The following is a 12,691-nucleotide window of genomic DNA, read 5'->3' as shown; positions in this document are numbered from 1 at the left end:
TTCAAAAAACACTTAAACTTACACCATTTTTACAATATTTTCATAAAAAGACAACAATATGAAAGTATTTGCAGATTTTATGTGAGAAAGTGTCCCACCATGCAGGGATATTAACACTGACCTGTAAGACATGGCTTACACATGGACGGCTGGTTGCTGCTCGTCGGCCGCCTGGGACAAGGAACAGATGAAGTGTTAGCAGAATAAGAACGCAGGCGGTCAGTCATCCACTCTGTTTTCTTGTTCTTACTTGTTTCCCACACGATCTTGAAGATGTGTCAGAGCAGCAAAGTTACTTCTCACTGTTCGTAGACTGGCAAGAACCTAAAAAAGGGAAAAAGAGAGGAATGAGAGAGGTCTGGATGGGGACACCTGAGACATGGCCCACTTAATTTCGGGAGAAGCCCCTCACACAAATCATAAAAAAATAAATAAATAGCAATCCAACAGTTAATTGAACTTTTTTGAACGTCTAGCCTGATGAGAGTAAATGTAAATTAGCCATTGACTTCCCAGCAATGGTTGTTTTCTCAGCTATTCAGCAATGGACTCTGTACTGTATTTTTGATAATGTGGCTGATACAGTTTCTCAGGTAAATTACTTTCATATCCAGCTGCAGGTGGGCCAAAATAAACTTAGATATTAGTTTGGAAATATAAAGATTGTTTTAATGGGCAAACACTGAGACTGAGACTGAGAACAAGTTGTTCAGTACAAAGAGAATGTGAGTGGGTGTTTTCTGTGAAAAATGTACCATCACTTATTTCTCAAACCGGTAAGGGCCAGAGAGGAGCTGTGTGAATGGTCTGGACAGAGCCACACTTACAGTTGGAGAGTGTTAGTCTGAATGGAAACACAGTAGAATACGGTAGAATGTAATCTGTCCCCATAAACAACAAGTGATCAATGCTGAAAGAGAGTACACTTCAACCCATCGGTAAACCCATAACTAGTGCCTTAACCAAAATCCTTGGAGGTGTCCTCAGTTTGTCAGAGCAGCAATGAAGCAGTAACAAATTGATGAAATGAATTGTTTTCATCAGAAGTAGGTAAATCTCATATTGCAGCAGCTAGATGGTCTACAATGGGCTGCTTTCCTAGCCAGGACTCTGCTGAAGCTTTACTGACAAGAGAAGCTCAAGCAACTTTTATTAAGGATTTTATAAATCCATTTAATTATGCTTAATTACCTAAAAAAAAAACCCTGTCAAATTTAATGAAAGTGAATATTGGAAAACTCCTTTTCTTAAAGAGCCACCAACACACAATGCTACTAACCTGTGCAAATGGAGTCACTATCATGTCTTCTCCATGCCTGCAAAAACCACAGACAAACACAGACAGACATCTGGTGAAAACGCCGTGTGAGAAGCAATGGGACAGAAGGGAAATATCATGCAATTCCAAAAAACTCCAAAGACAAACACACAAATAATGACAACAAATATGTTTGTTTGTTGTCATCATCTTACTGTGAGGAAGGTATAGGAAGGCTACAGTTGGCTTCAACCCATAGTTGATGTCAAACATCACACTGGATATAAGGAGTGGAGAGGAGGTCGTTACAAATATTTCTTAGAGGCAGATATGCAGATTAGAGTAAAACCTCAGTGGGCAAGCTATAGAACCACTGTGTCACATAAATTTAATATGACTGAAACAATTATCAATATTGCATCTACCCATTGAGGTTTAATGTAACCATTTCATATAAACCTGCATTAAGTGATGTTTTAGGATACTTGCCACAGAAATACACTGGCAGTTGTTTCCAGTAAACAAGCTCAGACAAACTAAGCGTATGCTACAGCAAGAAAATAAGACAAGTAAAGTTCCTGGTAAAATTGTATTGTAGCATTTAACAGCTAAAGAGACAGATATTTGAGATGGCGAATCTAAAAGGCAAATGAATATTGAAATTACCTTCACCGGCCAGAAACTTGTCTCCATTAGGATGCTAATGTTGCTTTGTGTACAGATGTGTAAGTAGGCAAAAATGTGTTAATAAGTCATATGTGACAACTTAATAACACAATATCAGGCCTGTGTCTCTATAAAGGTCTAAAATCACTTAATGCACATTCAATTCTGCTCTTACAGGTATGCCTCCAAGATATATATTTGTTTAACTGGAACTATGTGCAGGTGAGGAGCAGTGTTCATGCACTGGGTGCTGGTAAAGCTGACTTTTGGAGAGACAGAGCTTTCTGGAAGCTTTAGGGTAACAACATGCACCTCATAACCATTCAGACTGCAGGATGCTGCCAGTGAAAAGGACAGTCAGTCAAGTCAGCCTGTACATTGCTGTCCAGCAAACATTTTGACAAAGTGAAATCAAGGCCTAAACATAAAAAAGACATTCTAATGTGATATTTACTGTGCCTTATATTCAAACAGGCAAAGGTTTGGACTCCCTTGGGTTCACTTCAAATGTGGGTGATACCAGATCACCATCTGTCAAATGTTTGCTGGGACTGTTTCAAAAACTTTGCAAGGGTGATAATTCTGGAGATGAGCATCCAAGATATGTTCTAAAGGTTGTGGCCAGGGAAGATGATGTGGAAGTGGGGTATGGGGGGGTGGAAGAAGTAGCAGTCATGACAACATGGCACAGCACAAAGAGATAGGCAGAAAAATCGCAGCAGTCTTCACACTTTGTCTCACCGAGGTAGCCAATTGACTTCCCAATGCTTCAATCCCTCCTCCCTTCAAAACAAAGGAGCGACAGCTATTGGTGGTCGAGGCCCCATTTAAACTCTGGCTTCAAACAGACTGCTAGCTGCACAGAGAAATCTTTAGCTGTATAAACAGGCAGAAACTGGATGAATTTCTAGATCGGAGCTAAGATTATAGTTTTGGCTTTAGTTTTATATTCCAACTAAACTGTTCTACTGTTTACACTGACAACCATGAGCTCTGCTACCAAAAGCCTCTTTAAAGCCAGATGACAAAAGTGCAAATAGGACCATGGGTGAGTTTACAGAAATACATATTAACAATAAATTCCAGTGTTTCCATAGTAGCTCTACTGTACAGTATTGATACATGTGATCTGATGCTATGTACTGTAGATACAGTATATTGTGAAAGAGTCACATGTTTTCAAAATATGTTTTCAAAATGTACTACATGCATCCCATCTTGGTAACAATAATTTCATGATTTATTAAATACTTCATTATTGACATATTTTTCCATTGTGGAATCACACTTCTAGTGAGTGATCTGGGAAACCTATCCTGGATCCAGATGAAAAACTAAATAAATAACTTTATAGACACATCTTTAAAACATCAATATGTCATTGTCAAATTAATAGGCAAGTCCTCCATTGTGTGCCCTTTGAAGCTGTTTCTTCTGGAAGAACCTTCCATCCAAAATTCAAAATTTCCCTTCAAATCCAGCTCAGCAACACCACAATGTAAAGTTCGGCATGAAGTCGAGACTGAAGGCTGGTTGGTTTATCAGTGTTAAAATGATACAGAGAGCATCTTTAAAATACTCACAGGTCGCTGGCAGTTGACGAGTTGCGGGACATGGTTTTGGGAGAAAGGTCGAAGTCTGAGTCGGAGCGGTAGAGGAAAGACTCGCGGCGCTGACTGTGAGGGAAGTTGGCCTGAAGTACCAGACCAGAACCCGGGCTAGTCTGAGAGTCCAGTGGACTGCGACCCACCGATAGGCCATTCTCCACATCAAAACTACAGAGAGAGACAGAGAGAGAAGAAATACATAAATACTACTGTGACAATCTCTATTATGTCCACCTGAAAATTAGCCTGAAAGTCAGACTGAAATGTTATTTTGTTTCACTTTAAATGTCATTATCTTGGGTGGTCTGGAACCAGGCTACCTACTCATGCCATTACCGTTTTTAACAGCACCATGACTAATGCTGCTACTATTACTACTTCTGCTAATGTTATTACTACCATCAGGAAACTATGACTACAGCGACTACTACTGCCAATGATAATAAACTTTATTTGCATACAATATTATAAGAGTGTTACAATGTGCCGTAATGAAAGCAGCCATCAAACTGAGAAATAACAAACAACTATTGACTTAATCAAGGACAGAGATAGAAACAGCATTGCATCTAAACCCTGTGACACCCAATCAATTTGACGCACATCACCTAAATGATCTGAAGTGCATTTATACGCATAGAGACAGAAAAGAGAAAGCTAAGATTAACATAAGACAAGGCTCTGCAGTGTGAATGGAGCTGCTAGTGCAGTGTGCCGAAGGCTGTGTCCAAATATCAAATGTTTTTCAAACACAGTAGCATGTGTCTTACATTAAAGCATCTCAAATAATCACAATGAAGACAGTTAAAAATATAAAGGCACACAAGAACAGTATGTGTATAAATATTCATGTGATAGCAGGAAAAACTTCACCCACTCTAGGGCAGAAATTCTGAGCATTTTTTGAGAAACTTTATGGTCTTCAGATGGTCAGGGATCGAAAACCTTAAGAGATATCAAAAAGTGAGCCGAGGTTCATTTTGAGCCGACAAAATTATCTACGTTTTAAAGTTTGAATGAAGTCTATAGGAGAAAGTATGGCGAGGCAGCGGAAACTTGAAAAAAGCTGAAATTTGAGGAAATTTCCCATTCATTTCTTATGGGAAATTTTTCGCAGTTTTTTGCGAATAACTGTCATAAGTACATAGCACACCATTCCCGATCTGGCCACACGTTTTTAAATTCTGGCGGAATATGAAAAATAAGAAGAAAAAACACAAGAGATTACAATAATGGCTCGAGCATACTCGGCTCTCGAGTGGCTCGTGCATTGCCTCGTGCCACTAATAAATAAAAAAACATAAAAACACAAAGCAGTTTACTTGGTAGATGCTGGCAGGATAAAAAAGTTACATTCAAACTTTCTACCCCGACTGTGAGCGCCTTTTTAAACAGGTGACCTTGTGATTACTTGAGTTTAGCAATCAAACACACACTCACACACAAACACATTCCCTTCCACTACCTCTGTATGACGTCAACTCTGACTTCATGCAAGGTGCGTCAGTAGAGCTACTTACCCATACAACCACCCCCACCACTCCCACTATCACCCCACCACAGGCACTCCTATTGTACTTAATGTCTATAAGCATCAATTTTAAAATGGGATTTTATTCATTTGGATTCAGTCCAACTCCTGTAACCAAACAGTATCACAGCTCGACCTGGCCCCGATTCAATCCCTTTGAAATCCTTCCAATCGAGATGAGGTCAGTCTGCTGGGCCTGAATTACAGGGTTCAGTATGGGAAAGATTCACTCAACAAAATCTCTTTCACCCAAAATTTCCTTTCAACCAAACTAGATTTTACACTCAGCAACCACAAAAGAGCAAATATAGAAAAAAAAACTGAAAGATGAACAAAGAGGGACAGAGAAGAACTTGACTTTGAGTTTAGTCTGAGTACACAGAAGGGATTGATTCGGTAGTGGAGGCTTAAAGCTTATCAGCATGGAAATGATTCGTCTTTGCTGATCTCCATGCTTTTTTTTCTTATTCACTGTGGTCCACATTCCCTCAATGGGGCTGTGCCTTGCTCAAGGACACACTGACTTGACTGACCGTTGTAAAGTACACTGTTAATTCCCCTGACAAGACTGAAGATTGAATCCAGTGACCTTTTTGGTTGCAACTATTCACTCTTCTCTGACCTAAATTCTAACACGAATGTCCTCTACATTATTGGACTATAAGAACTGAATGTTCCATAAGTTAAATGAGATTTGACATCATCATTATGTGGAGACTTGAGTGGTTATCTTAATGCCTTTTTATCAATTAGATTCATTGTGTCCTGTTATAGCTCTCCCTCCCCTTCCCTGTGCATAACAATAGCAAACAGAGCACCAACAGAGCAATGGCAGGTTGCTTCTGTGCCTATTTTTAGCTCAGCGTGCCTCCGGCGCTCCAGCAATAGCAGTGCCCGATAAATGAAGGATGGTTATTATGCAATCGATGCTGAATGAAAGGCCCAGTTCACAGAAGCAGAGAGAGGGAGAGAGAGAGAGAGAGAGACAGAGACAGAGAGAGAGGCAGACACAGAGATGAGGAGGAGGAGGACGTGGGGGTGATCAGGAGGGCTGTATCCAGCACAGTGATGTGGTTCAGCATCTCATACCTGATTGGTGTGACGTGGCAGAGAGGGGCAAGGCTGCAGCAGGGCTTACCTCAATGACAACACCCCCACCCCACCACCACTACACCTCACCCAACCCAACCCCATTTTCACACCCCACCCTCCCCCTGGCTCAGTGTAGTCGGCCGTGACGAGGCTCCATCAGAGGAGACCGATGACGTCAGAAGCTATAAATAGATCTGCCTGCCAGGAAAGAGGGGAACGGGGAGGTTTGTGACGGAGCTGACGTAGATAACCCCCCCCAGACATGGTGCAGATGATTTCTCCCCTCCTCATGAATACATATATGAAGGATTTTCTTTTTTTCAAAAAATCCTGATTGGTTGATGCTAGAAATACACTATTTTCCTTCCGTTCTTACACTCCATATTTTATTTTTATCTTTTATTCAGCAGCATCTCTGAGTGAGCAGGTAGGGTGTTGAAGCATGTTGCTCAAGGACACTTTGACAGCATGCATGGCCACTGCCAAAACTGAATGCAGTCAACTGGTATAGCGGTATGTCCTTAAAGTAAATTATTGGATTGCATAAAACATAACATGACAGTCGTGACTTTAAATCTCTGTCTCAAAAGCAGTTTACATTTTAATTGATCTATCATGTCTGCTGTTTTTACAGCCTCACCAATAAAATTTGACCTCTTTTTTCCTTCAGATTTTTTTCTCATCAGTGTAGGAAAGACTATTTTGACAGCCACGGGACACTTAATCTTTCCTCGGAAACCCAGACTTAGGACATAAATTTTGGTGTGAGCAGCTTTTTACGACAAGGTGACCTACCACCTCTATTCCCAGGGATCCATTACCAGCTTTAACTAGAGAATTAACCTACAAATGTATCATCAAACACTGACATGGGGTTTTCAAGTCACAGCTTTGTTCACACTAGGGTCTCCATCATATCAGAGGTTGAAGACACTGACTGGATGCTGCTGATCCTTAAGACCACAACAATGTCTACATCCCATAGACTCATAATCACCATTGAGCTTTCCAGCAGCTGCAGTTCACGACAGCGTGTTGCTGGTCAATGAGTTTTCATTCCCATTCAAAAGAAACCAACAGGCTTTTCATAGGGAGCCAGCTCCCACTACTGAGGAAAGTATGGTACTGCTGTATCTGTCACCAATACATGAGTCATGTTCTAACGCAGCAAACCCCTAAATAAAAGAATCAAATATGAATGTCGCACAAGCATTAAAACCCCAACAAATGTCCTGACCTGTGTAGTAAACATATGACCTAATAAAATCAGGTTTCTATGTTTCTCTAATGTCACTAAAATTAATGGACTTTTCCATAACTACCCATAACCAAGGCTCTACTCAGCTCTTGTCTTTTGTATCCTGATCTGATCTTACTTCTACTGAGCTTGATTTAAAAAAAAATTGTGACTTTTTGTTTGCAATTTTTTAATTCCTGTTCAGTAGGGCTGTAAACCAGCCACTGCGATAAAAATGTTGAAACATTTTTCTGTATAGTAATTTAATTGTGCTGTGTGATTTTACTTCCTCCACTCACTAGTAAAACAGAGCGGTATTGGACAGACAATGCATGATATGGGTCCTTGAGGGCATATAAAATTTTTGCTGCAGGAAGGAAAAGATTGTAAGTTGTAAAACAAATGTAAAGGATATTAAGGAAACTGCTAGAAAGCCAGAAAAAAAGCTGGAAAGTTGCAGTTTAAATCATTTCCAGGCTGTTATAGGGAGTATAAACTATACTGTAGGTGGAGCCCAACCAGTCTGGGTTGGTAGGCCAATACTAATATTTCCAGATTGAAGCTCCAGTTTTTGCAGAATACTCTGTATTGTCTGAGTTTTGTTTTTTTTTCAGTGTTTCACCTTGTCAGGGGGGAAAAGTCCTATTCAACATGTGGACCACCACAGACCGTGAAGGTGCACACATTAGACTTTTACTACTACTCCTTCTATGTCTACTACAAACTGTTGAAATAGAACTTATGCTGCTAAATTATTCCTTCTGTTACTACTACAACTATTACTACTAAAGCCTCTAAAACTAAGACAGACATCCTCACTTTTAACAGACAGACATACAGAGAGACAGAGAGACAGAGAGACAGACGGCAAGACAAGCGAGCAGACTGGCGTCTTGTTCAGTTGCAACATACAGTACATAACAAGACGACCTTGGTCTGTCTCCTGCCTCCAGCATTGTTCTCCATCTCTCTGACGTAAAACACAGCTCCCCTTTCTCTCTTTAACTCTGTTTTACTAAAATTTTCTCACACTCACACACACACACACACACAAACACACACACACACACACATCCCCCAACACATCCTAACCTCTGCTTTTGTTCCCAGGATGTTTAGCTTGATCATCACCACCATCATCATCATCATCATCACTATAACGAAGAAGATAAATCAAACAAAAACTGCCTTTTAAAAGTGGAAATCAACTCGGGTTGTGTGGCATTTGTCTTAGCTGTAAAATGGGTGATGAGATTACAATTTAAAATGGAAACAATTAGCCAATCAACACAAAGTTAATCACAAGCTATTATGATTCTTGATTAATCAAAAAAACTGCCCTATTTTGAGCTCCTAAGCTGTGAGGATCTGCTGCATTTCTTTATCTTTTACGACAGTAAACACCTTTGAGTTTTGGACTGTTAAAACAAGTCATTTGAAGAGCCACAATGGGCTTCAGTATGGACTTTTCCCATCTTTACAGAAGATATGTTAACTTGAAAACGTACCATACAAATGCTCCTTATTGGAGCTGTTGAACAAAGGACTATGCTGACTATTTGAGCAACAGTGACTTTGATGTTAGGCCATCCCCGAAGCTATTTTCATTTAGTGGATGCAGCCGCACTTTTCATTTAGACAGACCTTTTATCACCCATCATGAAGCCTTTTCTTGGGGTTAGCCTCTGTAACTGCACTAACCTTAGGATGAGAAACGCCAAGAACGACCAGTTCCAGTGCCTGCGTATTTGTACTCATGGGATCCAGGGCCGAGGGGTTTAAGGAACTTTTTGTTATGTGTGTGAGAGTGACACAGAAAACAACCGTCATGGCCAGATGTTATTTGATTGGCGATGACACAGGCCCAGGGTCAGAGGTCAATCCACACACATATACACAAATGCTCCCTCCTGTTTTCTTCCCTTGCAGCGTGGGAATTGGCCAAGGGGCCTAAAACATCACACCAGGAAGGAGGCAAGAGGTGAGGAGGAGAAGAGGAAAACAGACCAGAGAACAGTTTCTGTATGTGTGTGTGTGTGTGTGTGTGTGTGAGAAAGTGAGAGGGAAAGGGAGAGAGATAAAGTAAGAGAAAATTGCTCAAATGTAATGACTGTACATGATTTAAAATGAGAAAACAGCACAAGCATAAAACAGTTAGAGAGGAGCCTTTTAGGGGGCGATGTTTGTGTGAGTGTGTGTGTGTGGGAGTGAGAAAGTTCAGGGAGTAAAGGGGGTTTGTTTGCTTTACACCTCAAGCCTATTGTACATTTGATCTGAATGAAGCAGAAAAACAACCCGCTTCCCCCTTGTCCAGCCCCGTGCCAAACAGCTCTTTCCTTTCACTGTCACTGTGTGTGGTATGTACACTCTGTACATTGTGTGTGTGTGTGGTTTGTACACTCTGAGTGTGTGTTTATATCCTCACGACAGCACACTGGGAGGAGATGTATGCCGGCCGGGCAGGAGAAGAACAAGCATGAAAATTACTTATGCAAAGCGAGATCTGTGTGTATCAAAGCACGAAATGAAAGACTCAAATTCCAAATTCTGAACGGTAAATAGAGTCTCATATCAAAGCTATCTGTTCAATCACAAACACTCTCCTCTTCATTGAAGGAGCAGTATCTTTCCCTTTTCTTCAGATTTACATAACTACCTTGCACTGACCAAATGTATGCCTTTTCTTAAAAAAAAAATATGAATTATAGTGTATTATTTCCCAAAACAGTTAGTGAACACACATTTTTGTTGTTGGCTGGTGAGCTGCTGCTCTGACTTGCAGTCGTATACAGTCTGTAAGTTATAACTGATTGGTCAAATTGAAAGAAATCAGGATGCCTCCATTGGTTCATGGTTAAAATACTAACCATCGTCCCTGGTTGGAGTCAAGCCTTTGCTGCATCGCTCTAATTTGCAGTCATCTCTCATGTGTTTGTAATGAAGGCTTAAAAATGCCCAAACAACAACAACCAAAAAAGTATTTCTGAAAAAAACAAAAAACCACAGGTCCGCGTTTGATACAGATATTCAAACTAAATCTCCTAAACAGTTTTAAATTTGTGACATTTTGCACCTCACAGCACTAACATCACTAGAATGTTTTCAAAAAACCTTAATAATAACAGCAAAATGTGCTCTTGGGCAAGTCACTTTTGGAAAAGGCAACCAGCTGCTTCACATCACTCCACAGCTAGCTGGACAAAAAGTACCCACAAATGACTGAATCTGTGAAAATACACTGTATGATTTCAGCAAATCAACACTGCATTAACAAAGACTAAGCTCAATTCAGGCTGCATAATTACACACGATAATATAGGAAATAATATTCAAAGAAACTGTTAAACTGTTAGAATAATATCGAGAAAATATCTCTGCATCCACAAAGGCCTTAAGCTGCTGGAGATAACATGATTGACAAGATAAATTTAGACCAAGGCCACACATCAGTGACAGTGAGGAAACTGAAGAGGAAAGATAAAAGCTGCTTGTCTTACCACATTAAATCAAAGATGCTTCGACTCGACTCACTGCAACTCCTGTATTCTAATTTTAACAGAAAAGGAAAGACCACAGAGGGCAACAGAAGAATGTATCCAAGGTTTATCCTACTGGATGGCACTGATGCAAATGTAAAACTTGTCACACGCACCATGTTTTCTGGTGTGCTAGATGTTCATTCTCACTCTGGACACCCTAAATAGCTGCTTCTTGTTGTTGAGACCCTGCACTATTAGAATGGCTGCAGTCTTATCATACATCAGTCTACTGCACAGAGAAAAGCAAACATTTCATTATATGCAAAGATCATGAAATGTTGCTCTTCCTTTAAGAAAAACTTTTTCCACTGTCGTATACAACCATACTGGACTGAACCTGAGTGCCACACCTCCATGAGGAGCCAGTTGCTCTTTCCACCCACCTGACCAGCCACTGTGGATCGCTGTCCAAACAGAGTGAACACTCTGTGTCCAACATCAACATCTGATCTCAGAGCAGCTCATGTCTCTCTAAATATAGCCATGGGGAGGGAAAGGTTGCACCAAGTCAAGCCAGCTGCTGTGTTTATTATTTTTCTGTGTGACCTCTGACCTACAGGCAGAGTCTCTTGCCTTTGAAAACAGCAGACCTTTGTTTTGATTACTAGCACAAGAGAGAAAGGATGAAAGAACATGAGAATAAATGTGTGACCTGTACATTATCATTATATCAGACTGAAGACTGTGGAAGTTCAAACTTTGGTGTGTCAACTATACTTGGCAGTGTGGAGGTTGGCCAGAGCTGGCAGCGATTTAATGTTTGGGTGTCTAAACTGTGGTGCTGCATTTAAAAGACGGTCTACCAATGCAACAAACTCGCAAAAACAACAGTGGCTTTTTTTGCAGACTGGCCCTTTAAAAATGAATGTAGTTGGTTCAGCTGTGAAGTGGTTAAATTTTTGGAGTGCAGGGCGCCTCAAAGGTTGATTCACTCCTCCGGACGGGTATTGATCGTAGAGTCTATGTGCAGTGATTAGCTCTGTCCGTCCAGCCGGGGAGAAATCCATACAGTGGCTGATCAGCATTAACATCATTAGAAACTGGTTAGGAGGGTAACACACTGGGCCAGAACCACCCAGAACCACACAACACACGCACACACACAGGCAGTCTGTGATTATAGCCCCAGCAGTAGAGATCTAGATTTGGCTCCTGAATCGACCTGAAAAATCGAACAACCTTACATCACACTGGTGCACAACTGGACAGGCTGGTTAAGCGCACAAACACACACACACACACACACACACACACTGTCTTTGCCCAGCAACAGGCCATGCTGAGTGCTCCTCTAATCATGTTCATACGGCACTAATTGGCGCCTTTTGGTATTCTGTGATTAAGTCCGGCGGTAAGGCAGGAGTGTGCCACTTCCTTCTCTAATTAGCCGAGGGCAACCCTGGAGCAGCCAATCACATGGCAGATCAGCGGGACACAACAAGACGACAGAGGAAGATTGTTTTCTCCTTTCTGTCTTTCTCTTCCCTTTTTCTGTCTTGATTGTTTTTAGGTGCTTTAGGTGCTGAGAAGTGCTCAGAATTGTTTATTATTATCATTAACAATAGTAAGAGGAGTTAGATTATCATTGAATTGAATAAAAGGCATTCAAGTACAACAAACAGTACAATCTATTTCATATGTTTTTCTAGGGATGCACCAATACGATACATTGGAATTTATTACCTTACACCTGTCAAGTATCACCCTGGACATGAATAATCCATACTAAATAGTTTCTTTCTCAGTGCCATTATAAAATTA

General features: G+C 40.7%; 1 protein-coding gene across 3 annotated transcripts in view; it reads right to left on the bottom strand.

Annotated features, from left to right (window-relative positions):
- The window catches only part of pde4cb (phosphodiesterase 4C, cAMP-specific b), an 88,854-nt gene that overhangs the window by 15,072 nt on the left and 61,091 nt on the right, over positions 1 to 12,691 (bottom strand). For 2 of the 3 annotated variants that reach the window (XM_041935748.1, XM_041935750.1), the window contains 5 exons: positions 3,508 to 3,699; positions 2,666 to 2,707; positions 1,280 to 1,316; positions 251 to 324; positions 122 to 171 (listed from right to left, as the gene is read on the bottom strand). In XM_041935748.1, the coding sequence (XP_041791682.1) occupies positions 122 to 171; positions 251 to 324; positions 1,280 to 1,316; positions 2,666 to 2,707; positions 3,508 to 3,699 (395 nt within the window). The remainder of the gene's footprint in view (positions 1 to 121; positions 172 to 250; positions 325 to 1,279; positions 1,317 to 2,665; positions 2,708 to 3,507; positions 3,700 to 12,691) is intronic. The other variant, XM_041935749.1, reaches the window with a different exon arrangement.

This window comes from Chelmon rostratus, chromosome 4, assembly GCF_017976325.1.
Source record: "Chelmon rostratus isolate fCheRos1 chromosome 4, fCheRos1.pri, whole genome shotgun sequence".
NCBI lineage: Eukaryota > Metazoa > Chordata > Actinopteri > Chaetodontiformes > Chaetodontidae > Chelmon > Chelmon rostratus.
The sequence above is the reverse complement of the archived record's forward strand: the minus strand, read 5'-3'. Positions and strand labels throughout refer to the sequence as shown.